The following is a 20168-nucleotide window of genomic DNA, read 5'->3' on the forward strand; positions in this document are numbered from 1 at the left end:
ACACGTGTACCCACACATATAAACATACATACACATATGAAATAACCCACACATAAAAAGAAAAATGGGAAATGATAATAGAATATATCTCAGAGTTACCAAAATAAGTACCATAAGGGGCATGAAGTTTTATAGCAGGGAGAGAACTTCATGAACACATACCTTAAAGGTTCATAGTTATTTTAAATACTGAAGTAAAACCAACACAAAGAAACAGGAGAACACAGTCCATTTCAGTGGATCATGAGGCTTAGGGGCTGTATGTTTTAGCATCACACACACACTTGTATATGCCATTATTTTTTTAAATATATGTTTTATAGGAAATAATGAACACCCTGGAGTAGAGGATAGGAATGGACCTTGGAAGGAGATTCCAAGCCTGGGCTGCAGGTGCCAGGCACCCTCTCTCTTAGAGTTGCTGGTTTGTCCCCTCACAGATGTGGTTTATGTTGAATGAACAGCAAGATGTTAAATAGACTGTCAGCAAGGGCAGAATTAGGTAGATCAAGTGCAGCCCCAATAAAAACTAAAACTTTCATCACAGCCACTCTGTAAAGTTAAAAAAAACGTTTTTATAATGTATAAACTTTAAAGTACTATCTTGGGGCAATAGATATAATTTTCCAAGTTGTAGGTACCCATTATTGGTGGCCAGCCTGGCACCCAAATCATTTCCGAAAGGGACATTTCTGGGTTATCCACATGACCACAGCACCCCACCCTCACCCAGCTTCCTGCATCCCATATAATTCTCCATGTCAAGCCAGTTCGTCTTTCTTGTTCTACCCCACCCCGGTAACCTTTGTCCATATTTCAGCTTGTTAGGCTAAAGGTGACAGGTCATCCAAATCATCCCTCAGCGTCCTCCTGGCAGAAGAGTACGGATGATGCTGTTTCTGTTCCGCCAACTGAGCTGCTTGCGACTAATTCTCTTCCGTCGTCTCCTTTTTTATTTCAGCTCATAATCAGCTGATTGGGAAGAGAGTTTCCTCCAGGGAGTCAGTGTAGCCCTTGGGTTATAGTTTAAACTTTCTCCATAAGCTGTCTTGGTCATAGTGTCTTATCATTGTAATAGAAAAAATAACTACAAAGACAAACATTTTGCCAGGAATCACTGGATTCTTCAAGTACCTCCTTTTTTTCTGCATTCAATGCTTTTTATTTTAATTTTATTGAACAGACAGGATTATCACACCCAGAAACCCCAGTGAATTTTGCTCACACTGGTCTCAGTGGGGACAAGACCCTAAAATCACACCCCTGAAGATGCACTGTGCTTTGTTCTGGACTCAGAGCCTCTCCTGTAATGCCACTTACAGATGGCATTAGCCATTGCCCTCCCAGTGAGAAGACAGGAAAGAAGGAGGACAAACAGCGTCCTTTGCACAACTTGACAATATTTTGAGGGGTCCACTGCTTCCTGCTTGCCAGACGGCTGCTAGTACAGTTTTCACAGTAGCCATCTCATTCTTCTTGGTAACACATGCCAGCCACCGGGGCTCCCAGGGGGTAAGTCTTGTGCCTTAAACTTACCACAATGATCTTCAGAGCTGTTGCTGAGGATGACTTCAGTGGCTTGTCCTACCTGGTACAATAGCCAGAAGCAATGATGGTAGAAGCAGTGCCACTGGGAGGCCCAGAGCCACGTAATCCAAGAGGAGCATGGCATTGACGTCCTGCCCGGACATCCGCGGCATCAGTGATGCTGATTGCCTTTCATGTTGTCCACCAGAAATGGTGCCACTCCCTGTATTGGAGTCCTTCCTGCTGGGCCCACCTTTGTTGGGTCAAGGACATCCCATGAAATGCGATGGGCCTTCTTAACCTGGGTGGACGGCCACACTGTACCCAGCTCACCCGCCTCCACCTGGTGCTGGGCACCCATCTACCTCCTGCTGGCTCAGCAGCTCACCCACTGGCTGATGTGGGCGGGCATGACGGTGGCTGGAGCGGGTGTGAGAGCACACACTGCTCCCGGAAGTCCTGTGAGAAGCCATGTCAGGAGTATTGTGCATGACGGTAGAGGATGTTTCTTTTTCAAGTAATATTTTTATTTTTTTTCAGAATTTCATTCATGTATACAGTGTATTTTGATCATATCCACTCCTCCAAAGTGTTTCTTGAATATATGAATAAATCAGCCAATATCTTTGGAAGAAAACAAAACAAAGAGGCAAAGGGTTTTGTTTGAAATCATCAGCTGGTTGAGTCCAGGATCTCATCTGGGATGCAGGTCTTTAAGTTAATACCCAGCTCTGCGTGTACATCTATGTCTGTGCCCCTTGATGACAATGGTGAGAATGGCCAGCAGCAGCCAGAGTCCCACTTATCCTGAGCATCTGATCGGTACTGGGGCAAGGCTTCAGCAGTGAAGAGACTGGAGGTGCCACCACCTCGCCCCCTTACTGATGCATGCTATCCCAGTTGTCTGAAAAAGCCACTTTTGTGCCTGGGGAACCAAAGTTCAGCTCCCCAGTGCTCGCTTCTGTGCTCAGAGGACGGAAGCTGCACCTTCTTGACAGCTCAGGGAAAAACTGGACCCTCTGCCCCAGAGTCCAAACAAGGGGAAGATCTCCCGAGTGAAGGAGGCAGTGAAGGTATAGATATGTTCCTGGGTGATGGCATTGACAAAGGTCACCCAGCCTACCTCATAGTCCAGGGACACCCGCACCTTCCTGGGCTGCTCCTCCAGGGCCAGCCTTGTGGGGAAGGACCCCTGTGCCGAGACAAAGCCCCAGGCCAGCCGCACGGCCCAGATGCCCTCCTCCGGCCTCAGCCGCAGCTCTCCCTTCCGACGAACATCGTCTCTCACCACACCCACAGTGCAGCTGCCTCCGTGGGCCAAGTCGACCTTCACCACCCAAGTGTGTCTCCCCCCAGTAAAGCCACGTTGGGCCAGGACACAAGTGGCCCGATCAAAACGCTGTGGAGTATCCGGTGAACTCTGCCATTTGTAGGAGAACCGAGCCCTCTGGTGGTCTTCAGACAGCAGGAGCTTGGGGTGGGAAGTCTGGGGGTCTAGAGAGACACACGCTGTGGAATAAGACAAGGAACGACATGTCTGCGGGGCTGCTATATGAGCTGCTGGATGGCCTAGAAGCTCACCTCCATGCCCGCCTGCTAGTGCTAAACCATCTATGCGGACAGGACCGTGCTGGGCCTCCAGGCTGAAGATCTGCATCCCTAAAGGATGCCAAGGGGAAGCACTCACAGGTTAAAGCCAGAAAAGTCAGACACAAAGAGGACGCTGCCCTCGCCTGGCCTGCCATCCTCTGGGAATCTCCCGATGAACACGAAACACACACCCTGCCTCACGTGGGCGCCCTCACACTCTGCCTTCCGCAGCGTCCCCTCAAGAACTACATCTTTGTACAGGGGCACGCCGATACTGACACACACCCACTTTCACACATACCCTCCTCACAGGCTCCCAGCCAGCCTCACACACAAGCTCCCTCACGCACAATCGGCCTCACACTGGCTTTCCTCACACAGCCAGTCCCACGTCTGCACACACCTGCCTTCAGAGCTCCCATCGTTCCATGACCCGCTCTCCTGGGCCTTGGGCCAGCAGGTGGGAGACTAACAGCATTAAAGGGGTTCCTTCCTGTTTCTCCGTAGCCTGTTCTGTTTACATGATTTAAGAAATAACATCTGGGAGGAGCAGAGGTTTCTGGCAATACTGAGAACGGACTCCAAACCCAGCAAAAGTTCCTCTCGTCCAGAAAGGCTTCCTTGACAGACTGTATCCACTTTTTTTTTTTTTTTTTTTTTTTTTTTTTTTTTTTTTTTTTAGTCTAATCATCCTGTCCACTGCACCTGAGCAGACCTGGAGACCAGATTTTCCAGTAATATGTCCATGCCCCCACTCGTGGCTTATGTAGACCAGGCTGGCCTGGTTGAACTCTGTATGCAGCCATACCTCCATATCTTTACGGAACTTCCAGGACCTCTTAGCATACTAAGCTTCACAGAAGCCCATGTACTTTATGTAAAAAGGTATATTACTTACATGTAAACTATACATACCTTCCCGAACACCTCAAATTATCTCTAGGTTGTTTATGTTGTACAATAAAATGTAAATGGAAATAGTTGTTATTTATACTACATTATTTAGGGAATGATTAAAAGGGGGAAGATCTTAACATATTCAACACAAAGTAGTGGTTTTCCACTTGGTGTTGAATGTGGGCTCTATAGAGATGCAAGTATGAATGCTACATGTCACATGTGTGTATTATGTGTGTGAATGTCCACATAATTATTCTAACACATAGTGAAGAAGCCAGAAAAACTTGTTCTCCCTGTCCTAATGTGTGCTGCTTACCTGGCTCATAGTCCAACTCAAAGCAGAGCTTTTCTGTAAAGAGGAAATAATGACAAAATGAGATTTCATTAACCTCAATACCACAGAGCACTCGGTGAGGAAAAGGTGGCTCAGAGGGGAAGGGACAGAGTGAAGATGGAAGCTGGAATCCTCTGGACCAGTGCTTCTAAACATGTGCTTGCATCCTAACCTCTTAAAGCACTCGCTTTCATTTCAGACCCAGACACTCTGGGGCAGGGCTGCAGATATGCATTCTTACAAGAGGTTATGATGCTCCTGACCTGGAGCCCAGGGAGAAGCCTGCTACCCTGCCCCTGAGCAGACAGGGACTACATCTGCCTTGCCTACCTCTCTACCCTCACATATTCCTACCGAGGAAATAGGTAAGTAGGTTCACTTTTTTCCCCTTCTACTTGGAAATGTTTGGGCCAGTCAAAAGTCGCCTTTGATTAGAGTAAAACTTCCTCTACTGTCTAGCCTGTGAGAGTACTTGCAGGAAGTAGGCTTCCAGGAATGTCCTCTCAGGGAAATGCTTTTGTGGGTGTGACATTAGAAACAGGTGACATTGTTCATGATGTCACAGTCCGTGGAGAGCAGAAAGCCGTATCTTACATTTCAAACTTTCCTGGCTGGCTGCCATCATGACTCTTTCTGGGAATGGGTGAAGTCCCTATGGGGGTGTCTCAGTTTGGATAGGCAGAGCAGTAAAAATCAGTGGGAGGAAGGCTGGGGACATAGGTCAGTGTAGAGCACTTGCCTGCCCTACACAGGCCCTGGGTTCAACTCTCAGTAGTGCAAAAGAGGCAGGAGAGTCAGCTTCCCCAGTAAGTCAAATGCTGTCACTGGCTATAGTTAACCAGGTTAAACAACAAAACACACTGTGTGACACACACACGCTGCTGAGGGCTTTTGGTGATGGAGAGGAATGGGTGTTGTTAATCATTGTCTTCTCCAGGACTTCATGTGAACTGGTCAGATTTGTTTAAAAGGATAACCCCCAGTCCCCAAAGCTTCACTTTTATTCTTTCTCTTCCCTGCTGCGTCACCCTGAGAGTTAGATTTTATCGGACTTGGCAAATAAGAAATTCAAGGTACAAAAGGAGATGAGACTTGCCAGAATACACAGCACAGTCATTTGGCAGTGGAGTCAGAGGCCACATCCAAGCCTAGGCTGGGTGCACACTGGCATGCTGTGAGGACAGGGTCCCCTTACCCAGAAATGTCTTTATCTCCTGCTGCAGAGGGATGGCCTGTTGGGGGAAGTCCCGGATCCTTTGGCCCAGCTCTGGGGATATAGCCTCGGGTTTTCGGCACTTCCTGGTTTCACATCTAGAGGCGCAGAAATAGCAGAGTCTGGGAATTATTCTTTTAAAAAAAAATCCTTAATTTTATGTGTATTTATGTGTGTACATCACACGCATGCAGGGTTCATCGAGACCAGAAGAGGGCATAGGATCCACTGTGTATGTGCTGTCATGTGGGTTCTGGAACATGAGCCCGGGTCCTCTCAAGAGCAGTGAGTGCTCTTACCCACTGAGCCAGCTCTCTATTCCTCCAGATTATTCTTTCTTAATGACCTCCCAAGACAGCCGTCTTCTTCTAACAAGGCTTGGAGCAGCAACTTCCCACACAGAGATGTCCATCCTCTCAGATGGGCATCACTGCCACCCAAGTGGGTAGATACACAGCAGTATATGGGAACGTGTTTGAACATGTGTAGATGGACACATGACTGTATCCTTAAGGTGAGAATGTGGCTTATCTGCAGGGCAATGACTAGGTGTATGAATGGACATCTATGTGTAAGAAAGAAATAGACATTGCATCACTAACCTTATTAGAGTGCTTCTAATATCCTGGGAGGGGGGGGAGAAAAAGAGGGAGGGAGAGAGAGAGAGAGAAAGAGAGAGAGAGAGAGAGAGAGAGAGAGAGAGAGAGATTCAGTCCTGGTTTTTCTCTCCCACTTTTGTAATGACCACAAAACACAAAATACCATATCGCAGCCTTGGACATGAGGACCAGACGCAAGCATCCAGCTCCTTTGCTTCGTGGACAGAGTTGGTGTTGTGGCTTACTTCTCCTAGCTTTAGACAAAGCTAAACAAGTTCTACACCAAGACATCTTACTTCCCAAGATCCAGTGAATCCCTAAATCATGTTGCTGGAACCCAACCACTCTCCTCCAGTTCAAGGAAGTAAAACAGTCTCAAAAGGACTTCCGGCCAGTGGAGGGACACTCAAGGCATAAAAAGGTTTTCCTTTGGAAACAGCACATGGCAGTTGTTTGGTGCTCATCAGAGCAACTTCTACCTCATTTCGCTCTTGGATCCTCATTTCTTCCCTGGTCTATGGATGGCGGGGAAGAAAGACCAAGACCAGAGAGCACAACAACCAGGGAACTCTTGGGGAAGCTCAGGCAAGACGTTGACCCCTGGCCCTGTGTTCCACATCCCATCTGGGATGCAGAGACCTGGATGTGAAGGAGGTGCTGATCAGGCAACGACTCTGGAGACCCTGGGGGGCACAGGCCTCACCGTCAGGAGCCCCTGAGCTGGCCGCTTGTTCTTCTCCTCCAGCTCCTCGATCAGGGTGCTGAACCGGCAGATCTCCCTGGTGGTCAGGGTATCAAACTCTTCCTGTTGCTTCAGGATGTCCCCATCCAACCTCTCCAGCTGTGCTAAGAGGACACTCTGTTGTCTGTCTAGGAACTGGCTCAGATGTGCAAACTGCGAAATCACCTGTTGTCTCTTGGTGGCCACCTGCGTCTGAGGAGGAAAGACGAGGGCCCAGGAGGACATTTTCCTCCCCCACATCAGCTCTTCACCCATCCTCCCCTGCCCCTACTCCTCCTCTTCCCTGAGCATCTCCTCCCCATTTTCCTTCCCTTTTTTATAGATGCCCACTTCCCTGTTGGTCTCTCCCACACCTCCCAATGTTTGGTGGTAAAACTGTTCCTTGACTCCCATATGAAAGTGGATCTGTGTTCTTGCTGCTTGCCACTCCACTCCATCTCTGGTAGCTACACAACCTGGCATTGCCCCACTATCGAAACTGTGGCTCAGGAAGACACCAGAGATGCCAGGCCTCTTGCCCTAAGGGAAGCACACATTGTGTTCACACTACTAAGTGGTTAGAGGCCGGGTTACACTAATTCCTGTGGTGATTCAATGAGGAAATGAATCCAAGTCTCCATTTTACAGATGAGTGAGCTAAAGCTAGAGAGCGACTCAAGATGTAAGAATTAATGCCAGAGTCAGGATTTAAATTCAAAACATAAGTCCCTATCCACTCTGTGGCCTCAGAGTCTGGAGGAAGGGGCTGGACCTGGGGAGCGTGGAGACATACCAGGAGTACCTGTATTCTTCTGTTTTCTTTTGATTGGATTTCTTGAATCTCTTCTCTCTCTTTTCTTAGACACACAAGGCACCTCTGTATTTGTTCCTGGGTAGAAGGAACATAACATTCTAAGACGGAGAAAGTAACTTCGAGGGATGGTACTCCCTTCAGTCTGTGGATGTAAACTGCCCTGGAGATGAGTGGGAACCTCAGCTCCTTGAGAGACACAGGGTCTCCTTCCTTGTTCTAACTTTGAGACTGGATCTCATGTGGGCCAGACTTACATCAAACTCAGAATCCCCTGTCTCAGTGTTCTAAACATTAGGACCACAGGTAAGCACCACCAGACCTGGCCTTGAGTCTTGTTCCTCTTCTCTTGTGCTCCAAAGATTTTTGAGTCCCCCTTCTCATGTGCCATCAAAGGGCATGGCTTTTCTTCTCTTTGAGCCCTTCTTCAGGTCAAACAATTACCTTCTTTTGCATCTGGCTAGTATTACCTATGATCTGGGCTCCATGTGTTCTTTGTTGAAACTAAAATTATGTCACCCAGAGAAAATACATACAGAGGAAATAACAGCTCTTCTCTTACTAGAACCAATTATCTAGAAATGATACGAGGTGAGAAGAAATTTAGATGCAAAAATAATTGATGCCCTGTTTTATAAATTGTTATAGGGGTTAGGAACAAGCAAACATAAATATCCACATGTGTTTAAAAATATACTTAAAAAGCTGGGGTTATAGCTTGGTTATTACAGTGCTTGCTTAGCATGTGAGATGCCCTGGGTTCAGTTCCTAACCATGCATTAAACATGGGTGGTAGTACACATCTATAATGCTAGTGTTCAGAGGGTAGTAGCAGGAGAATCAGACATTCAAGGTCATCCTAAGCTGTATAATTAGTATGAGACAAGCTGGCTTGAAAAAAAAGAGAATACATAAAGAAATCTCACCATCAAAAATCATTAATAAAATGCTATAATAAATATTTATAACTATAATATAAATATACATATGTATATAAGTATACATACGAATACTTGCTTATAACAAAATACAGTATAAAAGCAACTAAAACTAGCAATGCACTCGTTTAATAAAAAATAAAAGTATACGCCACAAATATTCACCCAACTAGCTTATTCACAGCAGGAGCTTTCCGTTTCATGTCCCAAATGCAACACACCCAGACCACCCCTCCACAAACAAGGCATTCCCTAAAATACAAACCTCAAACGCACTTAACTGACACAGGACACACGCACGTTTGATGGCTCGTTCGTTCAGAAAGGATTCACTGAGTACCTGTTCCTTACAGTCCACAAGGAAACAGCAGAACTCACCCTGTGCTTGTCTGTCTATTGCCTCGGTGATCAAGTCAGTGGAGTCAGGAGACCCCTTCTACTCCAGAACCACAGTGCCTTTGTGCTTCCCCAAGTCCACCCAGCTCCCCCAAGAGTCCCCCAGAGTGTTTCCTACCCGGTAGGGGCCCGCTGCGTCCTCCAGGAAGCGCACGGTGTGAGCCCGGTGCTGTCCGGCCTCACGGCATACCACACACAGCTGTGCCTCATCCTCCTCGCAGAAGAAGTAGACCTTCTCCCCGTGCTCAGGACAGGCATCCTCCACCTCCAGGCCTCGCGTGGATGCCAGCTGAAGGCGCTCGATGTTCTCCACCACACTGGCCAGCTGCCAGTTGGGACGGAAGCTCCCTGGGCGGAAGGGCTCTTTGCAGAGCGGGCAGCTGAGGGACTCCTCCAGTTCTGGGCCTGGGATCTCGCAGTAGCGCGTGAGGCAGCCACGACAAAAGTTGTGGCCACAGTCAATAGTGACTGGCTCCCTCAGGGTGCCTTGGCAGATAGGGCAGTTGACCTCATCCGCCAGGCTAGTCACAGAAGGAGCTGAGGCCATGTCAGGCCTACTGGGCCTTCTGCCTCCTGGAAGTCACCGTCTCAGCTTGACGGGAAAAATACGCTCCACACACACCCCCGGCCTGAACACCGACATAGTCATACAAGGGGACCAACTGCATCTCTGGCACCAGGGGCCCCTTGTTCTCTCTCCTTCCAACAGCAGAGAGGAAGAAATAGCACTAGAGGAAGACCCAGGAGCTCACAGCATCATCCAGGGACGCTGAAGTTACCCTCTGGACCAGTTCCCATGGCCTGGGGGGCTCTCCGTCTCTTTCTGTTCCCTGGGAGCTGCTCACAGAACGATGAGAGTGTTTAGTGTCTCAGCAGGCCACTTCTTGGGGGCAGGGAGGAGCCTGACTCTGAGCTGCCACCCCAACTCTGCACCAAGCCACCTGTCTCCAGGGAGATTGGAGGTATCAGCCAGCACAAGGCTGGTGGGCAGGGGAGTGTGGGGACTCAGATAAGGCTCTGAGCTTGGGTGTGCACAGCACAAGCAACTGTGGTGATGCCTCCACAGGCCTACGACAGGCTTTTAAAGAGGGCCAGGGTTAAAAAAATGCATGGGGGAAAAATAGAGCAGCATGCTCTTCCCTCCTTCCTTCCTTCCTTCCTTCCTTCCTTCCTTCCTTCCTTCCTTTCCTTTCCTTTCTCTCTCTCTCTCTCTCTCTCTCTCTCTCTCTCTCTCTCTTTCTTTCTTCCATGACTACACATCTCCACTGATAGAATAAGGCATTTTAAACAGTTTATTTCTTCCACCTCTGCTCTGTCACATCCTGCTGTTTGGACCTCCATTTTGCAGCTCCACCAGGTTACCTCACCTCATTCAAGGTGAACAAACAGAGCCAAGTGACTGCGATCTATCTGCAAGTCAAAGATGTGAGTCTTCCCAGCAATGCAGCTGACCAGAAACGTAACGCACAGCCAGGCATGGTGGCACACGGTCTCAGCATATGACAGACAGCGACGGTAGAGTCAGGAATCTCCGCTTGCGCTGCAGCTTGGAGGCTAGCCTGAGCTACGTGAAATGTGAAACAGAAAAAGAAACCAGGGAAAGCCATATCTGCATATACCAATCTAAAAGTTTCTAGTTGCCAATGTGTGCTGAACCCTGACGGAACAGAGATACAAAGGGGGCCCTGGTTCTGTCCGCAGGGCCAGCAGGACCTGGCAGCTCCATCTTTGTCTCAGCCCTGGGAAGAGTCCAGGGCTGGAATCCAAACACCCCAGCTGTCCCTAGCCTGTGGCGATCAAAGTCTCTGGCCTTACAAATCCTTTTTTACCGTTCATCCTGTATCTCTGTCTCCACAGCTGTCCCAGTGGGTGGTTATGAAACTGGTTGTTCTGGAGTCATTTCTAAGGGGCTGAACGCATGTTGCTGGAACTAGAAAGATGGCTCTCAGCTAAGAACTTGCTGTTTCTGCAGAGGACTTGGGCTGGGCTCTCAGCACCCACAGGGAGGCTCACGGCCATGTGTAACTCCAGTTCTAGGGGTCCAACGCCCTCTTCTGCCCCTTAGGCATTGCCCACAGTGGTGCCCAGACAGAAAGGTGGACAAAGCAATCACACACATAAAATAATTACAAATAAAAATAAACTAACACATAAAATTAAGGGGCTGGAAAGTCAGTCATTAAGAGTAGTAGCTGCACTTTCAAATAGGATTCCCAGCACCCCATGTTGAGTAACTCAGCACTTGAATGTCAGGGGACCCATTTGAGAGAACCCAACATACACACACATAAAAGTTAACTTTTTTTTATTAAAAAAGAAACCCTAAAATTGAAACTCAGGATCATCAAGGCTCTATGTGGTGCTCAGCATGGCCGTAGGGGTACAGGAAAGATGGCACCGGCAGCAGAGGCAGATGAGGCAGGAAGGGCTGAGGAGGGGACCGTGCCTGTGTACCTGCAGTTCGAAGAGTCTCAGCACCACAGGCTGGACTTTGATGCCACCACAGGCCTCCTAGGACAAATTATGTGTCTCACCTGCTCAGCGAGACAGGAAGCCGTTCCTCCCCAATGGTCCCACCCCTCTGTGGCCAGGAGATTCCAGGAAACCTCATTTCCGAGTGACCTCATGGTGCAATACGCTGCTCCCCGCCCCAGGGACAGAAGGAGACAGGAGTGAAGAGCTAGGTCACCTGCCTGCCACTGGGAAACGCTGGGTCGTCAAGACGCCCTGGAGTTTGGACCTGCCTAGCTGCCCAGGGTTCTGGGCGTGCCTGAGGCGGAGCCGGGTGACATTCCTGCCGTTCTTTCATCCTCTATTCCTTTGCCTCTGTGACAATGACGCACTTTAAAGTGACTCAGTTTCAGGGAAAGGAAATCGGAGTGGACGGAGGAGGCAGAAGACTGTGTGAACGAGCAGGGGAAGGCACGGTGATGCCCTCAACCCGGTCCTTGCGGGGACTCCACCAAGTAGCCTGCCCTGCCTGCACCCGGCCGCTGAAGGATGCGGTGACCACGGCCTGCGGACACACTGTCTGCCTACTTTGCCTCCCACATACCCCCATGGGGGCCCAGCTGCTGTGCCCGCTCTGTCAGGGGAAAGAAGAGGAGCAAACTCAGGCCCCAGCGGCCCCGGTGCCCCTGGGTCACCTAAGCGAGACCTGCTGTGAGGAGCACGGAGAGAAGATCTATTTCTTCTGCAAGACAGACGCCGAGCTGCTCTGCGTGTTCTGCAGGGAGGGCCCTGCCCACCAGACGCACACTGTGGGCTTCCTGGATGAAGCCATCCAGCCCTACAGGGTAAGGGGCTGAGGCTCTGCTTCGCGGGGGACAGGGTGGTGACCTGCGGTGGGCAAGTGAAGGAAAGGGGATAGAGGGTTGCTGTCCACAGATTCCTCTCAGCCCTCCTCTTTGCTCTTGGTCTCCCTGCTGGCACACACCTCACTACACACTTTCTGTCCCCATAGTGCCACCCAGCTCATTCCTGCCCTATATGATAGTGAAGGTCAAGGATTAGGCTTCTGTGAGCTTGAGGCCCTCAGCCTCAGTGTCCACAGCACAGGACACAGTGTTCGCCAGTAAGATTATTCACTGATACACTCTCCTTCTGTTTTCTTCTCTCCCACAGGATAGGCTCAGGAGTCGGTTAGAAGCTCTGAAAAGGGAAAGGGACAAGATGGAAGATAGGAAATGTCAAGAAGACCAGAAGCTCCAAGAAGTTCTGGTAAAGGCCACACCCTTGGCTGTCTGTTCCTTTGTTTTCTTAGGTACAGGCCTCAAATTTACTCCTAAGCTATCCTACTATCTCCACTTTCCAGGCACAGGATCCAGGCAATCCTGTTTGTGCCTAATGGGGTTCGCAGCCCAGGGCCTTGTGCATGCTGGGCACAAACTGAATTATATTCCCATGCTGCTCCGTCAGGGGTTTCCTTCCAGACAAGGAAAGTCTGTCAGGCTGGTATCCATTACTGAGCTGAAAAGAACTTCAGATTTTCCTGACTCATCTTCCTGAAGCCTCCCTCATAAAGGCATCTAGTGTTTCAGGGCAGAGCTGGAGGCGGTTCAGGTGTCTTCGAATCCGCGACATGGCTTATTCTTCTCCTACACGGGGGAAAACTGAGTCCATAAAAGTGGTGCTCCTAATGCCATGTGGCACAGCTCTACAATGAAGTGTCTCTGACCTGGGTCCACGGCTCTCCTGGCCCAGTGTCTCCATGGGAAACATCACCTTCAGCTGGGAAAGCCTGTGATGCATGTGATTAACTGTCTAGGTTCAGGTTCTGAGGACAGCAGAGCAGATGCACGAAGCAGCTACATTGGGCTGCTTCTCTCTGCTTCCTTCATGAAGCTATACATACAGCTCTTCCAACTTCGTCCGGTAGATCTTGTAGCTTCCCTAACATGGGATAATAGCATTCTTCATGGCATTGTAAACTGTGAGAAATAACCAGGCATGGTGCTTGGCACGGTCTCTGACACACAGGACGAGCACCACAATCCTGACCCATATCTGCTCCAACTTGGAACTCAGGCTGGTCTCTGCTCTCCACTCTCAGTCACTTGGGGCAGAACCCATTTAAGGATACAGCTGAACAGAGCAGTCAGAGCAAAGGAGCTGGCTGCAAGGTCCTCCTTGCCTTAGTCAGGAAACATGAATACATGGAGCCCCAGGTTGCACTGAACAGAATGGAAGGTGTGATGCACACGTGTGACTCTAGAACTTGGGTAATGGGGTAGAAGGGTCAAAAGCTCAAGGTCATCTTTGACTACATAGTGAATTAAGTTTGCGGTCAGATTAGGATACATGAGACATGGAAACATATCTCAACTAAAGAAAGAAGCTACTACAGTTACTCCATATGAGGCTAAAAAAAGATACAGTAGGTGTGCTGGTTAAGTTCTTTTTTCATTTTGTTTTTCAAATTGACACAGCTAGAGTCATCTAGGAAGAGGGAACCCTTAAACAAGGAATTAAGGGGGGAAAAGCAGCTGAGAAAATGTTTCCAACAGATTAGCTCTATGTGGTAAGTCTGTGAGACATTTTCTTGATTAAATATTGGTTTGGGAGCATCCACCCTACACTGGACAGGTAGCCTGGTTACAGAAAGCTGGCTGAGCACACCATGGAGAGCAAACCAGAGACCAGTGTTTCTTTGAAGCCTCTAGGCTTCTGTTTGAGTTCCTGTCCCGAGTTCTCTCAATGATGATGGACTGTGAAGTGGAAGTATAAGACAAAATAAACCCTTTCCTCCTTAACTTAGTTTTTGTCAATGTTTTATCATAGCAACAGAGGGGGAAAAAAACTAAAACATTATCTAAAAGTTCAATGTGACATTATTACAATCCCTGAATAAGTCAACAGTACCAATCTTATCGTTGGCAAATTTATCTTGAGATCTCTTTCCACCATTGCATTATCTGAAGTAACAAGTCTTAAAACTACTTGCTCCTTGCTTCTCCTAATCAGTAATTGTACAGATGATCGCTATGGAAGCCAGTTCTGAGTCCCTCCTATCCTCACAGATGCAGGTTGAAAGCAAGAAGCAACAGGTAGAAGCTGCTTTTGCCAGGCTGAAGCAGGAGCTTCGGGACCAGAGGTGCCAATTGCTCAACAGGCTGGAGGAGCTAGAACAGCAGATATGGAAGGAGAGGGAAGAGTACATCATGAAGGTCTCCCAGGAGGTCAACCGGCTGGATGCCCAGGTTGAGGAGCTGGAGGAGAAGTGTCAGCGCCCAGCAAGTGAGCTTCTGCAAGTAAGACACCCCACAATCTCACCACCCTGTGACAGACAGCAGAGTTCCACAGCAAGTGGAGTGCTGTGTTATAGCTGGAAGGTGATGAAGAGAGGCAGGAAAGAAAAATGGGGACTATCTCTATTGAGAAGGGCTGGGGAGGGCCTGTTTTCTATGGCCCAAAAGACTGGAGAATTTCCCCAGACATGCCTGAGGATCATATAAAGATGACCATGATCAGACCATCTTCAGTTTAGTATCAGCTCTTCCAACTTTGTCACGGATGAATCTTGTAGCTTCTCTAACATGGGATAATAGCATTCTTTCATGGCTTAGTGAACCGTGTAAGAAATAACCAGGCGTGGTGCTCAGCATGGTCCCTGACTCACAGGATGAGCACCAGCAATAGTCTTGTGGTGGTTACCACAATCCTGACCCATATCTCCTCTAACTTGGAACTCAGGCTGGTCTCTGCTCTCCACTCTCTCAATCACTGGGGGCAGAACCCATTTAAGGATACAGCTGAACAGAGCAGTCAGAACAAAGAAACTGGCCACAAAGTCCTGTAATAGTCGGGAAACATGAAGAGAGCAGTGAAATGCATAGGAAATAATTAAGGGGCTCCAGCACGCTGGGTAGGGGCTTTTGGCTGATGGTTAAGGCCATGTGGAAACTAAGTGCACGTTTTTATGTTTCGTAGGATGTCAGGCTCAACCAGAACAGGTAAGGCCCTCTCCAGTCCTGCCTCCTTTACGTGCATCTTAGACACTGCAATCCTTAGTGTCTGGATACCCCCTTCTGGATAACCACCCAGAAAAACAATGGTGGGTACACAGGCCACTTCCTCTCTTACTATCCGCTCAAACTCAGTAAAGAGTTGAAACAGTGTTGTGGCTCATGCCTTTAATCCCAGTGCTCAGGAAGCTGGCTCCATGAGATTGCCATGAGATTGAGGCAAGCCTGGGCTGCAGAGTGAGAACCTATCTCACACTGACTAATAAATTTTAACCTTGAAAGCAAAGTTATATATAACAGTCATGGCTTTAGGATGATCAGATTTCTTTTTTAAAAAATTAATTCCTATTTTGTGTGCATGAAGTGTTGCAAGTGTCTGTGCACAGTGTACATGCCTGGTACCAGAAGAAACTAGAAGAGGCTGGCAGATGCCCTGGAACTGGAATTACACCCACCGTGTAGGCGCTGGGTACCAAACTCTAGTGTTTGGCATGACCAGCTCCCCAACATATTTTTAAACCATGAAATATACTAGTATTTTAGTATTTGAAAATACTGAAGTCAGCTGGGTGATGGTGCATGCTTTAATCCCAGCATGGGAGGCAGAGGCAGGTGGATCTGAGTTCAAGGCCAGGCTGTTCTACAGAGTGAGTTCTAGGATGGCCAAGGCTACACAGAGAAACCGTCTCCAAAAGGTCAAGAAAGGTGTGGTGGGTCTCGTAATGTGATGGGGAAGCTGAGAGAAGGGCTCATGTGAAGCCACATAGCCATAAGGACTGCAAGGGGACCAGAACCCCCTTCCTACCCAGACGTTTTCCTATTGTACAAACTGGCCCACATATAGAAAGAACAGTGTAGGGCTGATTTGCAATCACATTTCCCTCTAGAGGTCTGCCCCTTCCTGCTGGAAAAGACCCAAGCTCCAATTCTCAAGAGGTGGTTAAATTAGCTCCCCACGTCCAATGAAAAGTCTATGCTTTGGGAACCATTCTTACTTAGAGAAGGTAAATTATGCTGAATCTAATTTTCACAAGATACTAAGATCATCCTTCAGTCTGTTTTTGACCCGTATCTCCCAAGCATTACTTTTGGGGGCTAGAGAGATGGCTAAAAATGGTTTTAAAATGACTGCTGCTTTTCCAAGTGTACAGCTGGGTTCCTAGCACCCGGAGCAAGCGGTTCCCAGACACGGTAAACTCCAGTTCTAAGGCATCCGGCACACTCCTGACCTCTTGGGGAAGCTACACACTCAACACACACACATGCATGGATATAACGAAGTACTTTATTTTTGGAGTTTAAGTTTGATTTCCAACCTGTCTGCAGGTATGAGACGAAAACTTTTGTGAGTCCAGAGGCCATTTCCTCTGAGCTTGTCAAGGAGATTCGAAACCTCCACAGAAAACTACTTTGCCTCCCAACAATGCTGAGGACATTTTCAGGTAAAGAGGCTCCAGATCCCATTAGATGTTCTTCTACCTTCCACCTGTCTCCATCTTTTCCCAACTTCAAACCACCAAGCATAGTGGTGCATGCCTGTTACGCCAGCCCCAGGGAGACCAAGGGAGGAGGACCTCAAGTTCAGGTCAGCCTGGACTACACAGTGAAACCTAAACAAAAATAAGCCAACAGCTTGGGTTAAGCCCCTCCCCTCCAGGCCTTTCCACAGATCTCCCTCAGGGAGCGATCCCCCGATGGTGATCTCCTCTGCCCAAGGGTGGAGGCTCCAGACTGCGGGTCCAGGAAGGCGACACATTACTCCTAAGAGTCTTCTCTCCTGTCACACTGCAGTCAGGACACCTTCCCCTGCGAATATCTAGAGGAGACGTAAGTCTCACAGATCTTTCTGTTTCTGCTTTCCTCAGAAAACTTGATGCATCATCTGGAAACAGTCAGGTAATCAGCAAGGGCTCTGGGGGGCTTCTCTCCATTTATCAAAATCACCCAAACAATAATGAAATGCGCCCACTTGGACCCTAATGGCTTGGGGTCTTGGGTCTATCATTAAGCCTTTTCTCCCCAACACTGCCTAAAATGTAAACAAAAACAGAACCTACACTATGCATCCATGTGGAGGTTAATTAATGTATGCAAAGGGCTTAGCACAGTACCTAACTGATGAATGTTGTCAGTTACCTGTATAGATACGCATTCAAAATATGTATTACAATCCTGAGCTTTGCCCAGAATTATGCTAGATTCTCTGTAGATTTTAACAAATAAGTGTATTATTTAAAAACAAGCTGGGCACCATGGCACACAGCTACAATACTGTGTAATATTGTAATATAGTACAATTTCAGTAGTTGAGTGGTAGAAGCAGTCAGACTGCCACAAGTTTGAGGTAAGCCTGGGCTACAAGAGTTAGTTCCAGGCCAGCCTCAGCTACAAAGACCCTTGCTGGGGTGGGCTGGGGGGCTTGGTCCTAGGGATGTACAGCTTTCTGCTAGAGCTTGTCTAGCATGCATAAAGCTCTAGTACCACAAACGGACAGGGAGAGAAAAAGAGCAAAAATATCATTTTCTTTCAAATCGGAGCTTGTTTCCAGAGCACCTGCCTGTTCTTGTATTGACCCCTACTTCGTCAACATCTATGGAGATGTCATCCAGACGCCTGGTTAACATGAAGGCTGATGACGGGCAGTCTAGGGCGGGCCCCAAGACTGTATGTTTCTTAACAAGCTCCTAGGTACTGCGCTGCTGCTGCTGGCCTGGCCACCTCACTTGAAGAAGCAAATCCTCAGGCAGAGCCGTCACTTCTGTCCCCCAGAAACAGGGCTGAGAAGCAGGCAGCACTGCCTAGAAGTAGCGGGAAAGGGTTCATTCTGGACACTCAAGACCACAGACCTGAGCCTGGGCCTCTCCAAGGACATAATGTCCACTTGAGTGGTGGCTGCAACACGGAATGGCCCCCAGAGGTGGCGAGGGTGAGGGTGAGCAGGATCTGAGCACTGAGAACAGCGTCTGGGCCACGATAGTGTTATTCCAGCTGACCAGCAGTCATCTGTCCCCCACCAGGGGACACAGCTGTCCTGTGCAGTGTAGACATGACCCTGGACTAGCAGGCAGGGGGTAAGACCCTGCGGAGGTCCCATACAAGGGCATCAATTTCCACCTTGCTCTCCATCAATAGCCCACTGGAAAGCAAATTCCTGACCAACTTTGAAAGACTGTGGTGGAGCCTGGGTAGTGTGGCTGAGCCACCAGCACCTGGAACCCAGCCGTCTCCAGCATTCAAAACTGAGACTGAAAGTTCAGTGTCCTGGAACCTGTACAGTAGCTTTCAAGTGTCGAGGACCTTCAGCTCCCTGCACACAGTTCCTGGACACAGTGATCCCGCTGAATGGAGAGCCAAAACCAGAGAAGGAAGGCTACACCCTAGACACCAGCAAAGCTATGAGCCCAATGGGATTTGGAAAGGAAAAATAAAATACAAAAGCTTCAAAAAGATTGCTGTAGGAAAACCAGGACTGTTAGGCCTGCACTGATTTATACTGATTTTTATACACAAAGATCAAGATGCTTTGGGGCCTCATCATCAACTCTGGATGGACCACAAAGGACCTTCAGGTCATCTCTCTAGGTTTTAAGAGAATGTTCTAATAAAGTGACCCACAGGCTTTTGTGTTTTGTGTCTATCTGTCTATTGTGACAACCTGGAGCCAGGACAGGCAAGATTCTACAGTTTCAATGTTCAAGGCTTCTAAATGGTGTTAAGGACTGGTTCAAAGGGTGGAATGTCACTAGGTACACTCTGGAAGAGGACCATGGGGTCTGGTTCACTGTTTTCTGGCTGGCAAGATGTGTGCCTTTGCTCTGTCAAGCACACCTGCCAGGATATATGCTGCTATGACAGAAGCTGAAAGCACTGAGTTCACTGGCCATGGAGGCACCTTCAGAAGCATGAGCCAAAATAAAACTTTTTCTAGGCTGCCTCAGGTATTTTCAAAGTTTTTTTCTTTCTCACACTAGGTGTGGCAGCATAAGCCAGTGAGTCAAAAGCCAACCATGTCTACATAGTGAGATCCTATCCATACCCTTAATTTCATGTTACGTGTCTGTATATATGTGTGTGTTCAAATGGGCTAGTACATGGAGTAATGATACAGGTAAGACTCCCAAAGTCCCCTATAAAACAGAAACAGGCTACTGAGAAAGATCATGAGGAGAGTGCAACCATGGGAATTCTGAACATCAGGAGTTTAAGGCAGTACAGAAATCCTAAGATCCTGAAGGAAAACTTTTGCAGAATCCCTTAAGAGTGTAAGTGAGATAAACATTTCCAGATACTAAAGATTTAAAAAATTCAACTTTGAAAGCTGGGCACAGCGTTAAAGACCAGTAATCCCAGCACTCAGAGAGGCAGAGGCAGGTGGATCTCTATGAGCCTGAGGCCAACCTGGTATATAAAGTGAGTCCAGGACAGCCAAGGCTACACAGAGAAACCCTATCGTGAAAAAACAAAAACAAAAAAAAAAAAAACTTCCACACCCACCTCAGGAAGTTATTAGATGATGTGTGACCAAACCACCATAAATTAGTAAACACAGGGTCCAGAAATAGGACCAGGACTGGGGATGTCGCTGAGGTTCCCTAGAATGCTTGCCTAGGATGTGTGAGACCCTGGTTCAGCGCCAGCACCATATAAACCAGTTGTAATGGTGCTATCTGAAATC

At 48.2% G+C, this 20168-nt stretch overlaps 3 protein-coding genes across 7 annotated transcripts in view; 1 reads left to right on the top strand and 2 right to left on the bottom strand.

Moving 5' to 3' along the window:
• Positions 1–612: 612 nt before the first annotated feature.
• Positions 613–10169, bottom strand: Trim10 (tripartite motif containing 10). Of its 3 annotated transcripts, none has more exons than XM_060369011.1 (7): positions 9148–10169; positions 7678–7773; positions 6867–7097; positions 6167–6189; positions 5547–5662; positions 4334–4366; positions 613–3021 (listed from the first exon to the last, which is right to left on the bottom strand). In XM_060369011.1, the coding sequence occupies exons 1-7, from the start codon at positions 9574–9576 to the stop codon at positions 2495–2497; spliced, it is 1455 nt and encodes a 484-aa protein (XP_060224994.1). In that variant the 5' UTR covers positions 9577–10169; the 3' UTR covers positions 613–2494. The 3 variants fall into 3 exon arrangements, with proteins under 3 accessions (XP_060224994.1, XP_060224993.1, XP_021506954.1); XM_060369010.1 differs by having other exon boundaries at positions 1030–3036; positions 7687–7773; positions 9148–10163; XM_021651279.2 differs by having other exon boundaries at positions 1031–3036; positions 9148–10161.
• A 1148-nt stretch (positions 10170–11317) lies between these two features.
• Positions 11318–20168, bottom strand: part of Trim26 (tripartite motif containing 26) — a 29269-nt gene continuing 20418 nt past the window's right edge. Inside the window, exon 10 of the mRNA XM_060369016.1 lies at positions 11318–12680. Within this exon, the coding sequence (XP_060224999.1) occupies positions 12679–12680 (2 nt within the window). The 3' untranslated portion in view covers positions 11318–12678. The remainder of the gene's footprint in view (positions 12681–20168) is intronic.
• Positions 11864–19113, top strand: LOC110557145 (E3 ubiquitin-protein ligase TRIM15). Of its 3 annotated transcripts, XM_060369019.1 has the most exons (7): positions 11864–12325; positions 12654–12749; positions 14549–14779; positions 15459–15481; positions 16820–16935; positions 17359–17389; positions 18175–19113. In XM_060369019.1, the coding sequence occupies exons 1-7, from the start codon at positions 11864–11866 to the stop codon at positions 18179–18181; spliced, it is 966 nt and encodes a 321-aa protein (XP_060225002.1). In that variant the 3' UTR covers positions 18182–19113. The 3 variants fall into 3 exon arrangements, 2 of the variants coding, with proteins under 2 accessions (XP_060225002.1, XP_021507007.2); XR_009586645.1 differs by having other exon boundaries at positions 16820–17389; XM_021651332.2 differs by having other exon boundaries at positions 16820–19113.

The sequence above is a fragment of the Meriones unguiculatus genome, chromosome 16 (assembly GCF_030254825.1).
Source record: "Meriones unguiculatus strain TT.TT164.6M chromosome 16, Bangor_MerUng_6.1, whole genome shotgun sequence".
In the NCBI taxonomy this organism is placed as follows: domain Eukaryota; kingdom Metazoa; phylum Chordata; class Mammalia; order Rodentia; family Muridae; genus Meriones; species Meriones unguiculatus.